This window comes from Phodopus roborovskii, unplaced genomic scaffold, assembly GCF_943737965.1.
Source record: "Phodopus roborovskii unplaced genomic scaffold, PHOROB, whole genome shotgun sequence".
Taxonomy (NCBI): domain Eukaryota; kingdom Metazoa; phylum Chordata; class Mammalia; order Rodentia; family Cricetidae; genus Phodopus; species Phodopus roborovskii.
Genome location: NW_026126409.1, coordinates 1,063,703 through 1,089,969, shown reverse-complemented (window position 1 = coordinate 1,089,969; position 26,267 = coordinate 1,063,703). Strand labels below are relative to the sequence as shown.

General features: G+C 41.6%; 1 protein-coding gene across 1 annotated transcript in view; it reads right to left on the bottom strand.

Annotated features, from left to right (window-relative positions):
• Positions 1–26,267, bottom strand: part of Csgalnact1 (chondroitin sulfate N-acetylgalactosaminyltransferase 1) — an 89,737-nt gene that overhangs the window by 7,001 nt on the left and 56,469 nt on the right. Inside the window, exons 3-5 of the mRNA XM_051181927.1 lie at positions 22,569–22,670; positions 8,697–8,875; positions 7,825–7,919 (exon numbers count right to left, since the gene is read on the bottom strand). Of these exons, the coding sequence (XP_051037884.1) occupies positions 7,825–7,919; positions 8,697–8,875; positions 22,569–22,670 (376 nt within the window). The remainder of the gene's footprint in view (positions 1–7,824; positions 7,920–8,696; positions 8,876–22,568; positions 22,671–26,267) is intronic.

Genomic DNA, 26,267 nt, shown 5'->3' with positions numbered 1-26,267 from the left:
CCAGTATCTAAACTTCAAATATTTGACAGTACTCTACACAGGATTTAAAGAGACAGCTCCTTCCTGGAAGAACAATCAGGAGACCTGAGGAGGAAGCATAAGTGTGCTCCCAAGAAGCCACCGTCTCAAGATTCTGTTGTGTTGTGTTGTGTTGAAGGACATAAGGAAGGGCTATCCTGCCATGAAGAGGCATGCCAGCAACACACTGATTTATGGCCATGGGTCGAGGTATAGAAACAGTTATTGAGTTGGTTTTTAAGCCAGTAAGCCACAGAAAGCCACTCTGGGGAGAAGTCATCGAAATGTAGTCTTTTGTGGAAACTGACATGGCTGTGTCACAGCATGTAATTTCAGGATAAGATGGATTTCACTTATTGGAGGTTCTACCACCATAGCTGGGCCAAGTTACTAACTGTTGCTTTCCAGTGTTGCCTTTGGAGAGCAGCCTGGCAGAAATGAATGCTCTTATTCTCTCCTCGTGGGATGGCATCAGGTTACTGCTGAAGACCTTACAAGAGCCACAAAGGATTTTCAATCTTCCACCCAGGCCTGCCTGCCTCCTCCTCTCCTCTTTATCCCCTTTGAGCCTCCACACCAGTAGTTCTCAATCTTCCTAATGCTACAATCCTTTAACTCAGTCCCTCATGTTGTGGTGACCCTAATCATAAAATTATTTTCATTGCTACTGTAATTTTGCTACTGTTATGAATCACAATGTAAATATCTATACTTTCTGATAGCCTTAGGCAACCCCCATGAAAAAGTCATTTGATCCCCCCAAAGGGATCATGACCCACAGACTGAGAATTGTTGCTTTATACTGGCACATTTCCTGACCTCCAAACTCCCCAGGCTCACAGGCATCTAAGGGGTTTCTACAGTCCCTACATGGTCACCTTTCCCTTGCTCAATATTGCTCAGAGTGATCACCCTGACTCTCCTGGCCAATGCCCCATTTCCCCTCTATACTGTGATCCTGGCTTAACTTCCTTATAACATCAGTAGTGAAATGATCCCATGGGTGCATTTGTTTCTTGGTTTGCTATCTTCACCCACACCCTTAGGGAATATCATCCAGAGTCTTAGTCCCCTGTGTTGCCAGCACCACACAGCTGTGCAATTAATAGATACATTAATAGACACTCTTTAGTGGTTGAAGGAGGAAGAGTTCTAAGGTAATGATGGCTCCTAGTCTGTGGAAACCAACATGCTTCAAGCAAGAAACACTTGTCAGCAAGAACTTCCAGTGGTGAGAACTGTCAGGATTGTATGGATCCAAACCAATAGGCAAAATTTTCCTCATGTTCTTGAGGCCTAAGGCACCAAGCCTGACTTATACACTTTGAGTAAGACACAAGCAGTCCCATCATTCTGCCCAGGTCCCCAGAATAATTTAAATAAATTATTTAAATATATATAAATATATATAATATTATATACTTTATATATAAATATATATTATATATAATAAATATTTATATATATTTAAATATATATAAATATATATTTATTTAAATATATTTAATTATTTACACACACACACACACACACCCCAATGGTTCTACCACAGGATCAAAAGTAAGCCTTCAAACTTACTCATCTCTTCCTCTTGTTCTAACTTCCATTGATTTACCTACAGGTGCCATAGTCACTTTAAAGATGTCCTCTGTCTGGTGCTGGTCCTCTTGTCCACTCTTTCTATAGCACCTTTCTACTCCACAAAAGTTTGCAAAAGTCTGTGGGACCAAGTATTCCATAAAGGTTTCTAGAATTACAGCTTTGTAGGCAAGTCACATGACAGGGGTATTTTTTTTTTTTTTTTTTGTTTAATTAGGAACAAAACACAAAACACAAACCATCAACTCCCTGTAGAGTTGAGGGGAACACAGCCACCACACAGCTGCACAGGCATCCTGGAGCATAGCCAGTTGCCTGTCTGATTTAATGGTGTTGGGCTGGGCAGCTGCCTATGAAGCGATTTGAATTTTAAAATTAAGTAAACTTCGGGGAGAGAATTCTCTCTAAACCAAAGAGTGTTTCTCTAGAACTGAAGCTAGATCTGACCAGCCTTCTTTGTCCTAGGAATGCCCAGGAGCTGGGCATGTTTGCAGGCACGTGGCTCACAAAATTGCACAAGGTCCCATGCTTGTTGCAATTGTCTTTCAGTTCTGAACACTTTTGGAATGGGTTCTGCATTTTGGTTTTGTTCTGAGATATTCTACTGATAGTGCAGGCCCTGCCTCTGAATACTGAATTGCAGCCATTTCTAGGTCTGACTATACCTTGTACACTCTTTATTATCTGGGAAGGGAAGGGCCAGTGATCACCCTACAGAGGGTTCTGGGGATGAAGGTTATGTGTTCCTCATTTTGAAATCTCTTCAAATGGAGGCGGAATCATTTGCTCAGGTTCGTTCTGCTGAAACAGAGCTCACAAGTAGGATTTCCATGAAGATCCTGGTTTAATTTCTTGAGAAATAATGCATTCTGGAGCCATAGGTTCCCCAGAATTTATTTAATAATAGGCTCAAATCTGATCTCTACAGAGTGTCACTTTTGCAAAAGTCTCATTGGTTTCTGAATAAAGGATGACAGTGACTTCTAAGGGGTTCAGGCTGGACACAGACCACTAGGTCTCTAATTTCTGGGATCTAGACTCTTGGTCCTCCTTGAAGTACATTGGAGCCAAAGGATGCAGTTCCTTCAGCTCCTCATCCTCAGTCAAGCGTAGCCTCACAGTGTGGCACTCACATCTGTCCCTCTCCTATTCAGCAGCTTCAGGAATTTTGAGCTAGTGTACTTATGTCACCCTTGTTGAGAATTATGGGAGATTATATGGTCACAGTAAGGGATTCTCAAATTACTTTTGCTATTTAGTAAGTGCATGCTTTCTGAATAAACATTGCAAGGGTACACTGCATATACCATGCTCAATAGACAATGCTAGAAAATGAAGCGCAGGCCAGTGGTTAAATAGTCAAATAATCCAAGCCCCCAGATTAAAAAAAAAAAAAAAAAAAAAAAAAAAAAAAGATCAACTAACAGAGGAGCTAAGAAATGGCTTCTTGCTAAAGTGATTGCTTCACAACTGTGAAGTTCAGAGTTTGGGTCCCTAGAATTCACATAAAAACCTAGATGTAGTGAGGTGTGTCCCTAACCCTCTGTTCATTGTCCAGGCAGCTTAGATAGATCAATGAACTACATATTTGGGGTAAGGTGGAGAAGAGGAATAAGGAGGAGGAGAAAAGAAGGAGGAGAGAAGGGGAGGAAAGGAGGGAGGGAGAGAGAGAGAGAGAGAGAGAGAGAGAGAGAGAGAGAGAGAGAGAGAGAGAGAGAGAGAGAGACTGTCTCAAAAAACAAGGTGGGAGGAAAAAAGCATGGACCCATAGGCAATAGGAGTGACATAAGAGGGGGTAATAGGAGAGAAAATAGAAACAAATCTATTAATGCATGCATGAAATTATAAAACAAAGAATTAAGGAGGACAGTGATTGAGAGAGATAATATCAGCCTCTGGGTTCACACAAAATATTTGAGGCAGGTAAAGCATTGCAGGTGTAATGAGGAAAGGATGAGGACAAATGAGGAGGCTCCACAAACACTCAACAGTGTTCCATAGTGAGCAGGCTTAAGTGACAGGTGTTATTGCACAGCAGCCACCACAGTAGACATCAAACACCAAGAGACTAAAATTGTTAAAATGGTGCCCCAGGGGAATAAGGACAGCTCAGAGACCGAGCAGGCAGTGTTACAAGATGGCAGGCTGGCTTGGATGTCCTTGGAGTTGGTATCATCTGCCAGGTGGTGGGATTAGCTTATATTTTCTTTGCAACCAGGTTGAGTTGGTTTATGGAGGACAATTAGTCTCAGCAAGAAATCAGAATTAGCAGTCCTGTGCTTGGGACAGCCCACACTGGTGTACCAGATTTGTGCTCATCTCTTCCCAGCTGCATGCCCTGTGGTAAACCCAAAATAAGCCACAGTGGGATTATTTACACCATGGAAATTGGCAAATACCATCACCAGGCTTTTTTTTTTTTTTTCCTTCTTCTTCTTCTTCTTTCCAAGAGTGGGTTGCTAAATATTTGCAAGCTTACCACTGGCTTTATGCCATAAATGCTTTAAAAAAAAAAAGTGGAATTAATTTGTTTATTCAAAACCAGTCTCTGGCAGAGGGCGAGGAAAGACTGGAGTGTGGGGAGGGTCGAAATCTAAAGATAGGAGAAGTAGGAGGCTTCTGCAGGGATCTAAGCAGGGATTGACAGGCTGAGCCAGCAAGGTAGAATGTTTAAAGTGAACATTGACTTAAAGTACAGCCATTCCCTTCTCAGTATGCTGTTTCTGCATTAAGGTACCAGCAAATTTCATCTCAAGTTATCTCAATAGTTAAATATTAGCACGAAATCCCCCACAGTGTTGCTTGTTACTAATGATTTGTAGGCAGAGGTTAGAAAGAGAAAAAGTCATCTGGACATATACAAAAATCCAGGACACAAAAATGCATCCCTGGACCATTGAACAGGAGGCTATATTTGTGAGGCTGCTGGGAAAAGGCACCCTTGTTTGCATAGATGGCATTTATTACAGCCCCATTGAACAGGAGGCTATATTTGTGAGGCTGCTGGGAAAAGGCACCCTTGTTTGCATAGATGGCATTTATTACAGCCCCATTCTGAGCTCACTTTCACTACCCCATTGAGGTACTTCTGTGTCCCAGGGAAGGCTATGAGGGATTTGTTAACGTACACATAGTCTAGACTGAGCCAAACTGCAACTTCAGGAGGAAATCTCTCCTAACTTACTCATCTCCAGCCATTACTTTGTTTTTTATGGTGTCTTGTCACCTACACATTCTGTTCCTCCACTGTATTTGTTTCTGTAGTTTGATGTCTGCCTCTAGAATTCTTGTCAGGCCATTTTCTGTATGCCTCGGCTCCCTTGGGGATGCTTGGCAGATCTAGTCCCTCTGCTCAAGAGGAAGGGCACCTTGGCATGGGCTAAACTCTGTCATTCAGACACCTTGCAATCTTAATTTTGGGGTCAGAAGTGTGCGTTCATGTGTGCACGCTTGTGCACATGCACATGTGTGTGCGTGCGTGTACACATGCTGGTGTGACTCTGCTTGCACACTTGTGTGTGGGTGCTCACTTGTACATGTATAGAGGCCTGAGGTTAGCTTTGGTGTCTTCCTTTGTCACCCCTCCCATTACTTTTTGAGAGAAGTTCTCCAGTGAACCTGCAGCTGGCAGTTTGGCTGGAATTTCTGGCTAGTGACTGCCCCACCTCCCTGCTGGGATCTCCCTGTCTCCATCACACTCCTGGTGCTGGGGTGGGGACCTGAATTCAGATTCTGATGCTTTCACAGTGAGCACTCTATCTTCCTAGCTCCTATCTGCAGCCCTGGACCATTAATTCAGCCTCTATGAAGGGTAGTTGGTAGAGAGGTCTCTGATCAATAATGTCTAAGTGTATGAAACAACCACAGTTCTTCTGACTCCATTACCAGGACGTGGAGCAGACCTTTGTGGGTGGCAAGTGATCAAGATACAATTTGTTTTGGGATTATACAGATGGCTTCGTGGCTAAAAGGTCTTTCTGTACTTGTGGAGGACCTGGCCTTGGTTACCAGCACCTGCACCAGCTGTAACTCCAGCTCCAAGATATCTTATACCCTCACCTGACCTTACACACACCAGTAAAACTAAAATAAAATAAATGACTTGTCTAATGAAGGACACAATCACGTATTTCTCTGGGGGCTAAAGAACCTTGAAATTGCTGCATTTCACCGAACTAAATAATTGTAAGTACTGAACTCTTCACAGCAGCTTTATGTACTGGAGGAGAGGTCAATGATGCCCAAAGAAGTAAATGTTAAAGGCTGTAGGGTGATTGAGGCTTCTAGCTGTGGCCTTGGGGAATTGAGTGATATAAGCTATTTCCACTGGGACTGTTTTTCTGTGGGTCTGCTTCTGCACTGTCTGTTTTTCTGCCTTCCATCCTACCTGTTCTCCTCAGGATGAACTAGAAAGGACAAAACTTTTAGGTTACAACATGAAAAGAAGCTCTTGCAAGCAAATATGGCCTTTATGGATTTTAACTAGAAACATTAATCATTTCCAATGTCAAATGTAAAACAGAGCTTTGTTTAAAACCAAGGAAATTTTTATTCTCACAGGTTGAAAGAAAAACAAACACTTTCTTCCGTTTTCCTTTAGGCCCCATAAGAAGCTTAGGACTCCTGGGGTGGGAAGCCAGAAGCCCCTGTCCTCACAGGAGACTTAACTGTCATGAGTAGAAAACTGGTTCTTTGGCTGTGAAACTGTATTGTTTTCATCTATAAAGCCCAGATAGAGATGTAGACCATACACAATCTGTTTATGCACTTTCTAGCTTGAGCCCACCAAAATCACACTAGGACAAGCAGGAGACAGGACCCTTCTCCATTCTGAAAATACCAAAGCTTCAGTGTTCTGTAGAAGATCATCCTGGAGAAGGGGAAGGGCATGGGTCAAGCCTGGAGGGATCAGATTTTGTTACTTCCAAAAACTAATTACAGACTCAGCTATCCAAATGAACTTTGCAGAACAATGTTCTTCTATGACATGGGGCACAAAGGTGACTTAGCCCCATCACAACTACGACATTCCATTTCCTTCCTGCCCATAAGGGCACTTAGTAGGAAAAGCATGGCATGTCCAGGCTTGCGATCAGGAGGGAGAGGCATCCAAAATAATTGCCTGGCTGGAAAGATTGCCCTAAGTGGGGTAAGAGGAGGGTCGGGTCTATGCCCAGGCATCAACAGCACAGTATACCCCCATATACTGCATGGTTTTAGTTATATCAGCTGAAGTCTGAAAAAATTAAATGGATAATTCCAGAAATTAGTAAATTATGTTTTAAATGATGCTTATTTTATGATCCCGTTATATTCTATATTATCATTAGTTCCTGTTGTTACTCTCTCACTGCTAATTTATAATTTAAATGTCACCATGGTTATAAGTATAGAGAAAACCACTCTATGAATAGGGTTTGATGTTATTTATGGCTTGGAACTATTCATTATCTCAGGCATCCAGTGAGGGTCTTGGAGCATACCCCATATGGGAAAAGGGTACAATTACAACAGTCTTGAAGAGGCATGGGAATACTCTCCTGGTTTGTCTAAGTTCCCGTTTTCTGTTATGCTTCAGCTGTCTGAGATTGGATAGGCCCTGGGGACTCTGTGGTTCCATGACCCACGGCTAAGATCTTGGCAGAGAAGTCCCTTTACCATTTTTGAAAGATTCCTCTCTGGTGACACCATTGATGCCAACATCTGCCCCAATACAGGGATGTGTAGCAGTGGAGATAGAATGGGATGCAATGGGATGGGTGAAGGGCCAGGGCATAGGATTGGGTCTTTGCTCTCCACTGGCTCATTGTAACCTTGGGGCAAGCCAATGGTCTCCCATCATTTAGATGTTCCCATTTTTTAATGCGAACATCAGCCTCATTTTTCTTGCTAGATTCTGTAATGATAAAGGGAAAGCATGCTCTGGCCATAGTCCAATAATAGCCTTTCCTAAAACCATAGACGAAAACTATGAAGGTGTGAAATTACTCTTATAAAGTGCAGTTCCTATTTATTTTCCACTTTTAAATATTGCAAGCACTTTTAATCAACATGGCACTTGGAGCAAAGGCCAGAACTTCTGCCAAACTTAAAAACCACTAAAGGGATTGGCCCTTGGATCCCACTCACCTTTCCTCATGGGCAGGTGCTCTAGTAATAAGCAATGTGAAACAGTCACACACAGACATCTGCAATGTAATTACTTACCAGCTGCTGCTCTAGGGGTGGGACTGCATCATGATGGCCGTAGATTATGCCAGGGTTATACTGACTGAAAAGGACCGGATAAAATACCTTCTTGCCTGCAAATCAGAAGGCAAATGTCTGCTTAAGATGGACTCATTCTGTTGGGCTTGTACACAGGCAGTCAGCCAGTGGAAATAGTCCATGTGTTTTCACCCACTCCTTTTTTTTCCTTTACTCAACTCTATACTGGCTCATAGAAATACTGCACCAGCTAGACCAGTCAGTCTGATTCTCGAAACTTCCTGTCCTCCTAAGGATGAGAACAATATGCAAGTTGTTGACAGTCAGTGGCAGTCTCCAAAGTGATGAGTATGGATGAGATTTCTGGTGTCCCTGTTCTGCATGTGCAAAAGCCATTAAACATTGGTTTCTAGCATAACCTTAAAGATTAGTGAAGGTCTGGAAGACACTGGGCAGCATAGGGCTCAGAGCAGCTACCCTCTACATGAAAGAATTGCCATGTTTTAACAGCAAATGATCATACTTAGACTATCAGCTATCTATCACATCTGTATTTGTTTTTTGTTTTGTTTTTCTTTTGCCATAGCCTCTGAGAGGCTTTTCCAGGCCCATGTCCTCTGGCCCACTGTCTCCTGGAGATGTCCCACTCATCTGATCTCCCAGTGGGAGACAGAAAGGGATTATGAACAGGGACATAAGGCCGAGTCCCAGGATTAATGTGCCTGAATTGAACAAGGTCACCTTCCTTGTCTTTGTGACCAGAAGAAAGTGAGTCTGATTCCTCAGCAGGACACTAGAGTGGACTTTGCACACAACAATTGAGAGAAAGAGAGCCGAGTGCCTGAAAGAGGTAAGAAAGAGACAATGCAAACCTGGCTGTGTGTTCAGCCTACATGTGTTGAGGAACTCAGAGGTGAAGTAGATGTCCACATCACAGAAAAAGAGCAGGACATTGCTTCCCTTCCAGAAGCGGGCTCCAACATCCAGTCCCTTTCCGCGTGAAAATTCTCCATTCAGCTGGATGAAGGTGAAGTTCCTGAAGTTGGCAGCTCTAGAAGATATGGGAAGCAGAAGGTCAGGGATCACCACTCAGCACCACACTGCCCAGGAGGACATAATCCCCTGAGAAATGCACAGCTGGGGTCTATCCCCTCTGCATTCTGTAACCCCCAGGCAAGGACAGAATAGACACCACTGGGTCCAAGGGACAAGAGAACACCTAGAAAACTTTTGTTGTTGCTGGTTTTGTGACAGGGTGTTGCTGCCTAGCCTGGGTTGACCTTGATTTCATGATTGTTCTACCTTAGCTGACAGGTATATGCTACCATACCTAGTTTCTATTGAACCTAATTAAAAATCTAATTATGTGTATTGTGTGCCAGAAGAGGGTATCTGATCCCCTGGAGCTGGAGCTACAGGTAAGTCACCCAACATGTGTGTTGGGGAAAAAAAAGTGTCTCTATAAGAATAGAATAGTATATGTACTCTTAACAAGTTAGCTAGCTATCTCTCCTGCCACCAAATGAACTTGTGATATGAATTTATTTCTTCTTTTTCTGCTAATTCTTCTATATTGAGACAGCTATTGTTATCATTAATGCACATTGTTTATGATGGAATTTGGAATTAGTTAAATAGAAACCACAACTTGAAGCCATCACCATGCTGTCTAGGTCACTCAGATAAACCTAGTTCATAAAACTCGGTCACTGCTGTAGAGTATGGCTTCCCAGCATTTTATCTATTTCAAGTCCAGGAGATAGGCAGAATGTTCTTGATGTGCGTTGTCCCAGACAGACTGAATCCTTCCTCCCTTCCTTTCTTCCTTCATTCCTTCCTTCCTTCCTTCGTTCCTTCCTTTCTTCCTTCCTTCCCAGCATAGGAAGAACAGCATTGCACAGTAAGAAAGAGGACTGACTATCTTGCAGTTGGAAGGCAATGATGCATCAGACTTGGCTGCACTGTTGACTAGCTTTGTGAGGAGGACAAGCTTGTTCTTTAATTGCTTCATTTACATAAAGGGAATAGTAACAGCCTCCTTAGCTTCTTAAAGTGACCATATATGTGGTGGGAAGGGGATCTGGCACCATCAGCGCCAGCTCCTGCCATCACCAGCACAGGAAGGACTCCTTAGCCCAGGCTGCTGAAGTCAAGGAGACTATAGTTTGCTGAACTTCTCCAGAAATAGCAGCACCTTCTGAAATCGGACTCTTCTGGGCAAAACGTAACTCATTTGGTGCAAATGGTCCTGGACAGCCTTCCATCAGGTAGAATGAAAGGCCTCATTCAGCCCTGTTTCAGCATCTGTGTGCCCAGGGGCTGGCATCTGGCAAGTCTCCTTCTTGTTGATCCCATCTGTCTTTGATCATGGCTTGCTCTACCCTCACTCCCTGCCCTTCCTACCTTGACCAAGCCCCACCACTCCCCAACTCTCCCTGTGTTGATATATTCAACAGATACAGGAAGAAAACTATTTCTATTATTAATAGTTTATATTCCTTGCAACTCTCTTGGCTGAAGGTCAACACAAATTACCAAAGTCCTAAGCTGTTGGCATGCTAAGTGCTGCTGCTATCTGGGGATTTAATCACAGAAACCTGTTTGGCTACTCTTCTGTGACATTCTATCTTCTTCCAGATCTGGGAGAAAGCTTGGTGTTTTATCTCAGGAATCTATGGGCACAGCCTAGCTTCACTCTGACACCAGACTGAGATCTGAATGGAAGACATCAGTATGTGAAAAGCCCTGCTCTATGAGTCAGCAGACCCAGATCCAGGGCCAACAAACATGCCTGGTTCCTACCAGGTACACACTGGATGTCTCTGAATATTTGTGAATATAGATTTATGAATAGAAGTTAGAGTGGTTCTAGTCCTCGCTGTGCTTCTGATTTATTTGGAGTCAGTTCTCTTGCTTCTGATGCCTTTCTCCAAAGCCCTGTTCATAGAGTTCAAGGGCCCTTTAGCTTGGACATCCCCCTGGACTGTGAGTCTCCATTTACTCCAGGACTTTGGTTCCTGTCCACCTTCCAAGCATTATCTTTGGTCCTTTGCTCTAGCCCACGGATTCTACAATTAGCATTGATGCCGTGTTTCAATCCTTTTCACAATCACACCTGGCCCTGGCTGAGGACAGTGCAGCTCTTTGTCTGTGCAGATACACAAGCACTGTGAGGACCTGGCAGGCAGCCTCCAGCTTCTAGAGATTTCTACAGCTCCAGCTGTTCTAAGTCAGCACAGCCCATGCCCTTCTGCCCAAGGGAAACTACCTGAGGGGGAGGCCTGGATTTCATCTGCTCATCTAATGGGCTTTCCAGCCAGTTCTCCCAGATGCTTCATTCAGGGTTTGTCTTGTTCAATTGCTCTAGTTATTATACCTTCTGAACCCACCTCCTGGACCACAGGTGTATTTGTTATCTGGTTTGCAGAGTAGGAAGGTTACCATTTCAAAGTATAGTACTCACTGAGGTTGTATCTAACTGTTAATTTCGAAAGTAACTCTCCTATGAGAATTTCCAAAATCTATCATGAAAGAAATAAAGGCTTATTTATTTATTTTTATCTGTTTGTTTATTAGCTTTAATGAGATAGGACCAGGCTAGGTTCAAACTGAGAATCTGCCTGTCTTCAAAGTTTGGGGGTTATAGGACTGCATCACAACATTTGGCTTAAACATGACTTCCACATGCATGACAGCAAGCAACATTTCCTTAGGCAATAGGTACACTTTCTTTAAGGTTACATTTGGAGATCAATGACAGCGCTACCTCTGCCTGGGACAGCCTGCAGTCCACTTACAAAGGTCACCTCCAGCTCACCTCCAGCAGAATAGAAGGTGCATGGCAGGAACGCCTAAGCTACTAGTGTGGAAGATAAAAAAAAAAATACAGGAAATATAATGGCAAACAAATAGCAAGGAGACAGCAAAGAATGGATGCTACGGAGTATAAAAGGAGACCTCCAGAAGTCAGCTCACCTCCAGCAGAATAGAAGGTGCATGGCAGGAATGCCTAAGCTACTAGTGTGGAAGATAAAAAAAAAAAAAAAATACAGGAAATATAATGGCAAACAAATAGCAAGGAGACAGCAAAGAATGGATGCTATGGAGTATAAAAGGAGACCAAAAATCTGACCCATCTGACTGCCCAACACGCAATTAAATCTACCTTGAGAACATCCTGGCTCAAGCTGGTTTCTCTAATAAACACCATCATCATCTGCTCCACAGCCAAAGAAGGGGAGGGACCCAGCCTTGCATGACAGTTTTTGGAAAGAGAGGAGGGACATTCATGGTAGTGGTACCTGAGATGACCTTAATTTGAAAGACCTTTAGAAAAAGTATTTGACCATCAAACTGTATGCACAAATGTGTTGCTCCGAAAGAAAGATTATTCTGGGAACTATTCCTGAGAAACCCTTTGTCTGCCCTCATGTAGTGGCAATTTGCCTTTCTCTTTTCATCTAGGCTTCCTAGGGAGATAAGGTATTCCCTGCTACTTCCAGAGCATTTTCCCCTAAGGTTGCAGCATTCAAGCTGTGAAAGGTGATGGCCCCAGGAGGGCATCTCCTCTGGGCATGCATTGTTGACCCAAAAAGACACTACTGGGGAAGAACACATGAAGCTCCAGAAGCCTGTGGTCATGCCTCACAACACTCTGTCCTCTGCAATCCTTCTGCCTCCTTCATTTACCTTGGGCATGGTAACCAGGGGCAAGTTTCTTCTGGTACCTCTAAAGTCCTAACAGCTCACCAGGCTCTGATTGGTGGGTCACTTATGCACAAAGAGAACAGGGTATGGCCAGAGTCATCATCAATGGCCTGGGAAGAACAGTACTACCTCTGTTATGAATCTATGACAAGGTTCCCCCTTGGTTGCCAGGATAGCAAAGCATCAAAGACCACTGTGGAATGATAGCACAATTTCTCCACCTGGGTTCTGGGAAAACCCTATGGCCCTGAGTACAGACTATTGAGGCAACATGCAGGCACCCTGTCTATTCTGCTGACTACTGGCCCAACTCTGGTGACAAGCCATAGATGTTCATGATAGATGAATCAAAAGGGGTGCATATTAACTGGAACCTCTTCTGTCTCCTTGGTGATCTTTTCCTATTACACACTATCTTCAACTATTTCTGTGAAAAGGGCTATCATTCTTCAAACATCACACCTTGAATATCACCCTTAGATTGCCACCTGGCAAACTAAGGAACTCTTTCTGAGCATTTTATCGAGTTTTGCCCCTGTCCCTTTTGTGTCTTGACAACCTATTGTATCAAATGTACCAGTGCACAAGAGACTTTTACATGTGTGAATTTTCTAAGGCAGCAGCTCCACACAAGCCCCTTCAGAAATGATGCAGTACTGTGTAGGTAGTAAGAGGTACACATGGGGACAAAGGGGAGATTAAAAACACTTGACACAGCTAGAGATGAATAACAGAAGTGACCAAAGCTCTTCAGGTACTTCCCGAAGAACTTGCTATCTGGAGAGAGTGTCTCCCACAAGGAGAGTGCAGCCCTCTGCAGCAGTAACAATGAAGCCCTTGCTGTTATCACTTACACTTTGTTTAAGCCCATTTCCCACATCTGAAAGAGGCTGGCACCAGTGGATTTGGAAGGACAAATCTAAACCTTAGCATTTATGATGAGGTACATGCAGAGTAACAGAAAACAGAGCTGAGAAAAGTAGCATGTACCTTATTTTGAAATATTTAATACTTTTACAATGAAAAGCCATATTTGGTGACATGCCTATAGCTGTGGCATAACAAGAAACAGGCACTGATGATGGTAGACTGGGGGCTTCCCATCTCACTATTACGTGAATTCCTATTATGGACACACAAAAGGATGCATGATTTATTCCTAATTACTTCTTGAATTATATTAATAATTATCAAAAGTCTTGAATTCCGCACTCAGTCTCTTTCTTTGATATGATAAATCTGCTGCATGGGGACCTCTCAGTTACAAGTAGTCATTTTGTGGAGGTTATGATGACCTGAGATAGCTATTGCTTCTGCTGTGTTTAGTTCCCCTAATTGCCTTGCATTTCTCCAAATAAGAGGATTAAAAGTGGTAAAAGATCTTGCTTTCTAGTATGGATAGTTCTAATACAGACTTTTTTTCACAATTGCAAAAAAATTATCTTAATGTGACACTTCCCATGAAGCAGCCTTTTATTTAAAAAAAAAAAAATGCTTTAGCCCCAAACTCTGGCAGAATTCCACTGCTCAGGTTCAGGCCACACCAGTAAGAGGAACAGGTGAGTAACCTGCCTGCCAGCTGGACTGACCCACTCCCTGGATTCTCCTTCCCCAAGACCCATTCCGTTTCCCAAGCCCTCCCACTTCTTCATCTTCCCTGTGGCCAGCCCTTACCCCTAACTCCTTCAAACTTCATTATCTCAGGTACAGCCCACAGGTGAGGGACCTGCCTGCCAGCCAACCTGCCCACTCCCCAGATTCTGATCTCCAGGGCCCACCCTGTGGTTTTCCCCCTCCTACCTCATCACGAGTACCTCTGCTGGGTCCTGCCCCTCAACACTTCTGCAGGATCCCACTGCTCAGGTACAGACCACACCAGTCAGAAGAACAGTTGCAGATTACAACAGTCATTCTTGTCAGAAGAACAGAAACCCACGGCTACACTAAAGAGCAAGCTAGACAACAGAACACTAGTTCAAACTTCAACAGAGGCTCCCTACTTGATCAGGCAGCCACTAGAAATCCAAACCACAAAGACTAGAAGAGCAAAATGGAAAAAGAATCTAAGGATCAAAACACCCATCCAACACAGACAAACTCAGAAATCAGGACCTAGACCTATAAGTATCCCCTTACCAGATACCTAGACACCAGTATAATAATCCAATCAACAATAGCCAGGGCAATATTGCACAAACAGACCCAAGCTGTTCTGCAACAGCAAGATCTGCATATTCCAAGGCAGCTAAAGCAGAAGAAAACAACTTTATGAAGATGATAGAGGTCGCTAAGGAACTAAAAAACTCCTTTAAAGAAATTAAGAAGACAATCAAAAATTGCAGGAGGTCAATAAATCCCTTAACGAATGCCAAGAAAACCAAGAAAAAAAAATAGGGGAAGGAAACTGTTCAAATCTGGATAAATGAACAGGAACTACAGACACAAGCATCACCAGCAGATTATAAGAGATGGAACAGAGAATCTCGTGTTGAAGATATGATAGAAGAAATAGATTAATCAGTCAAAGAAATGGTTAAATCTAAAAATTCCTAACACAAAACATCCAGGAAGTATGGGACAGTATGAAAGAGATCAAAACTAAGAATAACAGGAATAGAAGGAGCAGAATCCAAGCTCAAAAAACAAAATAAAACTAAACAAAAAATGGGAGAATTATATTTAACAAAATCATAGAGGATTTTTCCTAACTTAAAAGAGGATATACCTATAAATATACAAGAACCTTATAGAACATCAAGTAGATTGGATCAGAAAAGAAAATCTCCATGCCACATAATAATCAAAACAATAAACATACAGAATAAAGGAAAATATTAAAAGCTGCAAGGGAAAAAGGTCAAGTAGCATATAAAGGCAGACCTATTAGAATCACAACCTAGTTTTCAATGGAGACTAAAAGCCAGAAGGGCCTGGATTGTTGTCTTGCATAGCCTAAGAGACCACAGATGCCAGCCCAGACTACTGTGCCCAGGAAAACTTTCAATCACTATAGATGGAGAAAACAAGATTTTTCATGACAAATTCAATTTGAACAATATCTATACACAAACACAGCCCTACAAAAGGTACTAGAAGAAAACTCCAACCCAAGAAAGTTAAGTATACCACAAAAAGCACAGGCAATCGTTAATCTCACACCAGAAAAACCCAAATAAGGAACACACACACACACACACACACACACACACACACAACAACTACTACTGCTGCTACTATAACAACAACCACTAAAATATAGTAGGAATAAATAATCATTGGTCATTACTTTCAATATCAATGGACTCGATTCACCAATAAATAGACACAGGCTATCAGAACAGATTTGAAACAGGATTTAGCCTTCTGCTGCATAGAAGAAACACATCTCAACATCGAAGATAGACATTTCCTCAGACTAAAGTGTTGGAAAAAGATTTTCCAAGTAAATAGCCGCAAGAAGTAAGCTGGTGTAAGTTATGCTAATGTCTAACCAAAATTGTTCAAAAGAGATGAAGGAAATTTCATACTCACTAAAGGAAAAATCCACCAAGATGATGTCTCAATTGTGTACATATATGCCCCAATTGCAAGGGCACATAGATTAGTAAGAGAAGCATTATTAAAGTTTAAATCATAAATCAAAACTACCACATTGGTAGTGGGAGACTTCAACACCCTACTCTCTTCATCCAAAAAGAAACTAAACAGGGAAGCAACAGAACTACTCAAATGACCCACCAGTTATCTATGGAACATTTCATCCAAAGACAAAAGAATGCACCTTCTTTTCAGTACCTCACAGATCATTCTCCAAAGTTGACCACATACTCTGTTACAAAGCAAGTCTGAACAGATGTAAGAAAATTGAAATAACCCTTATGTCTTAACAAACCACCATGAATTAAAGCTGAATTTCAACAACAACAAAAACAACAGAAAGCCCACAAATTCATGGAAACTGAACAACTCTACTGAATTTCGACTGGGTCAAGGAAGAAATAAAGAAATTAAAGACTTCCTAAAATTCAATGAAAACAAATGTGAAATATACTCGGACTTATGGAACACTGAAAATAATGCTAAGAAGAAAGTTAAATGCATAAAACAATTTAGAGACATCTCATGTTAACAGCTTAACAGCACACCTGAAAGCTCCCGGGAGGAGTAGAAGGCAGAAGATAATCAAACTGAGGATCTGAAACCAATAAACTAGAGACAAAGAAAACAATACAAAGAATCAATGAAACAACAACAAACCCAGAGCCAGATGGATTTAGTGCAGAATTCCACCAGACTCTCAAAGAAGAGCTAATATACCAATATGCCTCAAAATATTTCACAAAATAGAAACAGAAGGAACACTGCCAAATTCTTTTTATGAGGCCACAGTCACCCTGATACCCAAACCACACAAAGACTCAACAAAAAAGGAAGATTACAGACCAATTTTCTTCATGAACATTGATGCCAAAATAATAAGATACTCGAAAGTTTAATCCAAGAACACGTCAAAAAGATCATTCACCATGATCAAGTAGGCTTTATCCCAGAAGATCATGGATGGTTCAACACACAAAAATCTGTCAATGTAACCTTCAATATAAAGAACATGAAAGAAAAAACCCCACATGATCATCCCATTAGACGCTGAAAAAAGCCTTTGACAAAATCCAACACCACTACTTCATGATAAAAGTCTTGAACACATCACAGATACAAGGGGCATACCTACATATAATAAAAGTAGTTTACAGCAAGCCAATAGGAAACACTAAATTAAATGCAGAGAAACTCAAAGCAATGCTACTAAAATCAGGAACAAGATAAGGCTGTCCATGCTCTATGTATCTATTTAATATAGTACTTGAAGTTCTAATTAGAGAAATCAGACAACTAAAAGAGATCAAAAGAATACAAATTGGAAAGGAAGAAGTCAAACTTTTGCTATTTGCAGATGATATGACAGTATATATAAGTGATCCCAAAAATTCTATCAGGGAACTCCTACAGCTAATAAACACCTTTAGTAAAGTGCTGGATAAAAGACTAAATGGACATTTGGGTTGTCTTCATTTGCAAATTGATCATAATATCACTGAATGTTTGTGCACAGTTGCTAAAATGCCAATTTTCAGCTATTTTACCTGGAAATGAAATTTCTAGTTTAGAAGACAATTCTATTCTAAACCATTTGAAGAACCATTGAATTCTTATCCACTAGCACCATTTTCCATTCCGCCATCAGTGGGCAAGAGCTCCAAGTTTTTTTTCTCATCCCTGTTTACATGTATGATTGTCCATCTTTGGGATGTTAACCTCAGTAGAGGGCAAGAATTAACTTGTGGTCCCCCCTCTCTCTCTCTCCTCCCTCTCTCTCGCACACACTCTCCCCAATTATCTGGATGAAATAATCATAAAGTTACTTCAAAGAGGCATGATATGCTAACACACAGTGGTAAGGCAGGACATGACAACACCACAAGCCTCACTTCTCCTCATCCACATGGGGCAGAGCAATCTGTGTGTGTGTGTGTGTGAGCGCGTGCGTGCGTGTGTGTGTGTGTGTGTGTGTGTGTGTGTGAGCGTGTGCGCGTGTGTACATGAATCATATTATGTATATGCATTCTGTGTATACAGATGTATTTGATTACATGTACATTTGTGTGAATGTGTTTTTGGAAGCCAGAAATTAACATCTGGTGTTTTTCACAATTGATGACCATCTTATCATTTGAAACAGAATCTTACATTAAGGTTTTCATTAAAGCTCATGATTGGCTAAATAAGTTGTCTGACAAGCTGGGAAGATCTTCCTGTCTCCACCCCCACTTCCAGTTCCAGGGTTATTGATACATGACCACACCCAGAGTTTACATGAATACTGGAAATCCAAACCCAGGTCCTTATGTTTGTGTAGCAGGTACCTTACCCAAGGAGCTACTTTCCCATCCTAGTGTCTCGCTGTTAATGAGATGATTCTTCTGAAAGATGCACTCATGTCTCATGATCAGACAAATATGAACTTGTTAATAAATTATAATTCAACTACAAGTTATGATCTTTTAAATATACTCTTATGCAGTTCCAATCAAATGGCCCCTTAGACTCCTGCTACTCAGAGTGAGCCATGACCAGACACAGCAGTACACATGATACTGTGAAACCCTGTTTCTTAGGCTGCAACTCAAGCCTGCTGACTCAGTATGTGGGGCTGGGTCCAAGTATTCTGCATGTTAAAAATCATCCAAGGTAACACCAAAGCTTATGTGTATTTGAGGGCTCCTGAGTTAAGCTTTTATTTGAGAACAGATGAATCCTAGGAAAATCTGTGGATTAAAGGTCAGGTACTGGGAAGGAATTTGTGCTGTTTTCTGTTGCAGTGGCTTGTAAACATTTTAATCACAATCTTTACAAAGGAACGTACTGTCTTCATTTCACAGGACAAGTACATGGGCATGCACATAGGATGTGCAATGAAATTATTGTTTCATGAATCAATATGCATCCTTATTACCCATGATTCATTCTGCAAATTTGCACCCTACTCTATTCCATTTTCAGAAACATTGGGCTAAGCCAACTGAATCGATTTTGAAATCCTCTAATGAATCACAACCAGACTTTGCAAAACACCAATCTGTAGCAATCAACTGAAATACAAAGCTCAATTGAGGAAGCATAAACTCAGAGAAAGAGAACATAAAACATTGCAAACTAGTCATTAAACAAGACTGTATTTTTAGATATTCTTAAAATGTTTGCATTTAGCTGGATTTAGAACACTTTAATTACAATACTGATCTCCAAATGAAGTGAATGCCATTTAGTCTGATTACAAATCTCATTGCCTTCAACTAACAATTATGGGTCTTAGGAAGGCACAAGGGACACTTGACTCATGTGACTAGAGTGAAGGCCTGAGACAAACTCCCTAAGCCCCAATTTCTTCATCTATGAAGCAGGGCTGATAACAATATGTCAAAAGCTAGACATAGAGGGTCAAAGGGCCTGGGGAGATGGCTTAGCAGGTAAAACACTTGTGGTACAAGCATGTGGACCCAAGTGCAGATTCCCAGTAGCCCATCTGTAGTCCTTGCAAGTGGGAGGCAGAGATAGGAATTCTCTATTGGAAACTTGTAGCTCTAAGTTCAGTGAGAAATCTGCATCTATGTATACGGTGAAGAATAATTGAAAAAGATTCCCAATATCAACCTCAGGCATCCACATGCAAGTACACACATGTGTGTATATATCCATACATACACATGGGAACACACACATATACATATCATACATACATGCATACAACAAAAGTTGCTATGAATATTCATAGCATAAAAATAATAGTAATTAAAAATAAAGTGCAACTGGACAAATATTATTACCACCTTAAAAGAACAGTGGAGATATTTAAGTAAAGCCTCAGGCAGACATGTGAATGTACGTGTGTGTGTGTGTGTGTGTGTGTGTGTTCATACATACAAATCCAATACTTAATTGGTATATTATCTTTCCTTTGATGAACAAACTCATTCCCAGGTCTTTGTTTCGGCTCTGTCTATGGCTGTTAATGTGGCCTACTTGGCTGCCTACCCATCCACTTCCTTCCTGTCTGGATGCGAATCTGACATTTCTTGCTCAGACCAGTTTCCACCTTCTTCACTTCACTTCACTGACTACATCTTCACTTCCAAACTCAACTCTCCCACATCTTGACCCCTAAAATATCAGCGTCTTTACAGTACTGTGTTCTTGTGTCTTGTGAATACAGATTCTACTTACATGTTTCTCAGCCCATTTCTATAACCTCTTAATGTCTGCTTTGGTTTCTTATCCATTCTGTAACCACTATATATATAATATATATATATATAACTGGATGTACTGCATGCTATGAACTTTGTGATGTTGAGAGTTCATATTAGAAATTAAGATTAAAATGAGAGAACATATATTTGCTTCAGTCAGATTTTCAGGGTAGACAAGATGACTAAATGATAGCCTGGGGTGGATAGATGGCTCTGAATGATTAAGAGTACTTTCTGTACCCAGGTTTGACTTATAACACCCATGTGGCACTTTACACCTGCTGTAACTCAAGTCCCATGGATTTTGATACCCTCCTTTGACCTCCAAGAAGTGCACAAAGTGTACATAAATACATGCAGGCAAAGCATGCACACATAGATTATAAAAATAAATCTTGAAATCATTATATCAGAATTTATTGCTATTGACACATTTGAACATTGTGGAAAGACACAAATGTGTTAGTCAGTGTCTGTTGCATCACATTCTTACAACATTCAGTAACCAGGAAAACCTAACATAGGGAAGACTTATTCAATAAAAATACCTGTAGACCTTCTAGTCCTTAGAAAGACTACTTCCTATAGCATGTTTAAACTAGCCTCCACTTGTACTGTAAATCTGGTTCTGTGTAACTATCAGGAAATGTCCCAACATCTATTGAGATATGAAAAAAGTCTCAGTACTAACAGGATAGGACTTGCTAATTCTGTCTGTACACTAGAGTCCTCCTCCTGGACAGATACTTATAATACATTGGAAAGATGCAGTTACCTGTAGTCAGGGTGCAGCCCATAGAAGTGGCCACCACTTTTCTTACAATATTTTCTTATCCCGATTGCAGGTGTGAGGCACCTGGAGAACTTTAAAAACAATTTTGTCCAGGAAGGGATATTGGCAAAGATGCTTACAGCAACCCACTGGGCAGAGAACACGAGTCCTAACCACCTGTGTTCTCCACTGCTGAGTGGGATGGGAGGATATGGTCATGCATTGGACCCGAGAGGTTTCTATTTCAATTACGTTTAGGATAACCACTTATTTTTTTCCATTTGATGATCCTTACACACAGGCCTTTACTACTTTCAACTCTTATTCATTTAGGATAAGGACGAAAAATTTTCTTTTTCTATAAAGAACCAGATAGTAAGTTGGTTAGGCTTTGTGAGCCTGACAGCCAGAAGTAACACATAAGTCAACAGACCTTCTTGCATCCAATTAAACTTTATTTACAAAAGCAGATGTGGTAAGGTACCACAGGTGATGACCTCTGCTTTCAGGGTGTTTGAAACTTTAATTGTGTCCATTAACACAAATCTGGTAACAGCATGGAGTAACATGGGAAGTGTTCTCCTTCTTAGAAGTTTATCCTTCAACTGACATCCAATTACCATAAACCAGAAACTCAGAACAGACAGTCCTGTTTATATCTAAACCATATGGACCTGTTCAGACTAGTTCTGCCACTGAGAACTATTAAAGCCTCCAGCTACACACAGATCAGAGTGATCCACCTGCCTTCTGAGCTGAGTCTGCACACCTCTGTGGCAAGCTAAAGGGAAGCATAGCAGTACTGTGTTAGCCTCCTCTTTTTCACAGGATGCCATGGGTTATTTATCTTGGAAGAAGAAGAAAAAAAAAAAGAAGAATCCCTCTTTGCTGCTTCTGAATACCCCTTTACACGCTACAGTTGATCAATGAGTTACAAACATGGAACCCCAGGCCTAAAGGATTTGAAAGTCATTTCTGTTTAACTGGGTGGGTTTAATCAAGGATCCTGACTCAGCTACCCCTTCTGGGTGTCCCCTAATGTCTTTAACTGAATAATGGATGAAATGTTGAGAGCATTTGCTCCATGGATGGGATTTGAGCCTGAGTATTATTCATAGACTGTCAAGCAGTAGCTCAATTGGAGTTCACAGCATAGAATGTGTTCTCCCTAAATCTACTCTGCAAACATGAAAGTCCTGAGCTGTGTGTTGCTGAAAGATTGCCTTCAGTTATGCATGAGCTCCCAGAAACCCATTTCCCACACATTTGCCAAACAGGGCAGATTATGCCTACTGTCAAACTCATCACATTGAGACAACCACTGTCAGACAGGGTAGTCTCCTAGGGAGGGAGGGTTCTGAGTTTTCCTATGCATAGCCAACAATTAACCTTCCTGGTTATCCCATTGTTAAAGAAAGGAAAACTAAGCACAACTATGGGTCTGGGACGGCACTTACTTGGAAGTGTTTTCAAGTATTCCTTTGACTTCGTTCATTTCTTCTTTCCCAAAGTAAACAACAGTGAGATGAACTCTCCCATCCTGTTGGATACACATCTCCCTGGAAAACAAAACACATGTATGTCTGGTCCTGTCTGCACATTTACAGGAAGACACAAATCAACTACCCCTCCCTCCTCCTCCTTTTCCCTTAATTTTTGTGAAGTGCAAAGAGGCTTAAAGTAAACTCAAGAAAGAAGTGAGGGGCACTCTGATTGGCCACTCAATTTTTGTTTATCTTATCAGGAAAACCAATATATTTAAATATGAAGATGTGATAAATCAAACATCAGATGCAAGACACCTTAGAGTCAACTTGTCACTGGAATGGTTCCCTTGGGGACCTCAGGTTGTCCTGAAAAGGGTTCTGGGAAGTCTCTGGGGTATAAGACATTAGTTTTGTGTTACAAATGAGAAATCTAATGTCCAGAGAAGGTAAAACAAGAAGCTTTGTCTGTGCATGTTTCCCTGGTGTGGGACAAAGGACAGAGTCTTCATTCCCAATGACCCACAGCAAACCATCCCTCTTGGTTAAGGACTGTGGGATGTCTTGGAAATACCCACTGTTATCAGTACTGTGGAGGAATTCTAAGACTGTGTGTGCATCCTACCCATCTGATCAGGTGGGAAGAAACCTCACTCCTCATGAACTAATGAAGTAGATATATACAACCCGGGACCCAAAATTTTGATCAAAATATTGATTTTCAGTTGGAGGGAGTGAAGGCCTGGGAAGAGGAGCCTAACATATAACAGTATGACATAAAACTGAGAGTTCCCTCATAGCCATAGTCCCTGCAGAGAGTCTTTCCCTACTGACGCCACCACTGCCCCATTGCTTCGTGGCAGGGGCCTGACTAAATAGCCTTTTGGCTCAGCTCTCCCAGGGCCAGGTGTTGGGGTCTTTACTGATGTAGAGACTTAATCCTCACCAAGGTGTTTGTGTTTGCTTCCTATGCCCTATTCTTTCAAACACAATTTCTAGCTGAGCTGTTAAGTTCTTCAAATGTGTGTATAACTGTATGTGCACATACATGTACATGTAAATATATACCCACACATAAATATTTAAGCGTACAGGTATGCATTTATACATGTGTATATAAGAGTATAGATAACGTGAACTGGTGATTCTTGGGAGCCAACTGGAGAGAGATTCTGTTGGTGGAATGATATTTTGAGATACTTGGGTATTTCCTGGTCCCTCCTTCTGTTGTTGTCATAGATTCATAGATTCCAGAAATACCTTGACCCTACTTACAGAGGTCAAAGTACTGGTTGTTTTTTGCTATAACATCAAAAAGGGGGAGAGCCAGATTCCTGGGGTTATTAGAAAGTATCAGAAACAACAGAAGGCAAGGTTCCTGCCCTAGAAAAATGGACTTAGCAGGTAAAATGAGCTCAAATAAAGTCATCAGAGAAGTAGAACTTTGAAAGCATGCCAAGTTCTCAGGCTGGCCTTGGGCTTGGAGGATGGGAAGAGGTCAGGAAGGTGGGAAGAGACTGGGAGGGAAGGTCACCCTGACACCACAGAGCAATGGGCACATGACATTCAGCCCGGTTGCCAGTGTGCTTCTGACAAATTCTCTACACTCATAGGTCCACTTGCCAAACCTGCCAGATAAGTGGAAGGAAACCATCACATAGGCCAAGTGCTACAGAAACTGTGCTTTAAAAGTGTGTGTGTGTGTGTGTGTGTGTGTGTGTGTGTGTGTGTATAGGGATGTAGGGGGATCCATCGCAGAATCAAGAATGAGTCACCTGCTGGGTCTGAATTAATGCCTCCTGTGTTTTCCAGTGATATGTTTGCTGTCCCTCTCTCTTTGGTGTTTCAATCAAGGGAGATGGGTCAGGTTCAACTCTCACATTGGCCAAGTTAGGGGTCTCAGAAAGGCAAACCTAAGCTTACTCTGATGTCTGTGCATGGCTCTCCAGTTTAGGTGTTTGTGAATTCTTCTCTTCATTCACTCAACAAGCATTTGCTGACAATACACCATATGCTAGACACTCTACTAGGGGATCTTAAACAAGTAGGACTGACATGTTTGCGCTTGAAGAAGTTTCCTACCTCCCAGGCAGGACTCAACCTACTCACAAAGAAACCACTCAACACTCCTTGAGAATATGGAATTGTGCAGACACCTCTACTGCTGTCTGAATGGTCTTTGTATTTTCCAAAGCCTTTCCCGTTTGACTACCCCACCCTTGAGAGCGTATGGAAATATGTGTGGTTAGATGACCAGATGCAGATGTGTCTTTGTTTCAGAGATAAAGTTGAAAAGAACTCTGAAGTGACTGACTCATGCGGCATATAGATTTCTAGCTTTATAATGTTAATTACTTGTATTTGGACAGAACTGTCTATATTACTAAGGTGATACGCCCACTTCTGTTAGCATGTCCCCAGGGACATTGTGATTGGGTGTAAGTGAAACTAAAGTGATTACAGGGAAATCAGGCCTCATCAACCCCTCTCAGGGAGTACATGATACTCACAAATGCATCCCATTATTTCAGCAGCCCCAATTTTTTTACCTCAAACTGGAAACAGAAAATTCTGTTTCTACATCACAAATACCGTATCTTTTTAGAATGCTTTTTCTACAAAACAGTTCATTCTTCCTCAAGTTATTATTGTGCAGAGCATAGAGACAAGTTAGGATGCATATTTTAGGCAGAAAACATGGGTTACAGTCTTTCATGCATATCTATATTTTTTTTTCCTGAGTGGTCAAAGTTACAATGTCGTGGTCATTAGTCTGTAGGACTGAACCATTTACAGAAGTGTGGAAACCATTGCTCAAAGTCTTAGAAGTAAGAAAATGTGTTCCAATAACCTCTGAAAGATGTGCAGGGAGCAGCACACACACCTTGTTCCATAAGGACTGATAGCATATGTCTCCCAAGCCACCTTAGCAAAAGGAGGGGTGAGTCCATCAGTTATAATAGCTTGGTATTACTGTATAGGATTCACTGCTAAGCACAGTGCTGTGTTTTAAAAAGATATGGGCTAGAGAAAACCTCAACAAAACTCTACATGGAAATTGTTGTGGGAAAAGACAGGTCATCTTAGGTTCCTGATATGGAAGCTGGTCAGACATGGTTCAGACACAGGGCCCAGGGAAGCCTTCTCCAGATACCTCTCCATCTTGTGGTTTGGAGAAGGCTTCCCTAGGCCTGTCTGTAGGAGGTGTTGAATCCTTAGGCAGAGAACTCATGTTAGGCATGGCTTCTCAAACTCACCACAGAACTGAGTTTGGATCTATGGGAAGAGTGTCCTGTGTGCCAATGGGTGTTTGCATCATTCCAGGCCTCCACCAACTGTGTGATAATGGCATCCCCCTTATCCAACTGTCATAACCAAAAGTATCCCCATACTTTGCCAAATGTACTCAGGGCTAGGAGGAGTGGGATTAAAAAATATCTTTAGTTCTGAATCCCTATCTGAAGAATCCAGTTTGGTAATAACACCTGATCTGTGAGAGTTCAGTACTGGCTCCAAGAAGAAAGCACCCCTGGGTTCCTTGGAAAATCCCATGGGAGACCCAGGGAGACAGAGTGGAAGCAACACTAAATAAAAGCTTTCTTTACAGAATAGAAAGCCTGGAAGGGGCACTGGCAGTCTATGCAGGACTTGAAGGGAATTAAAGTAGCATTG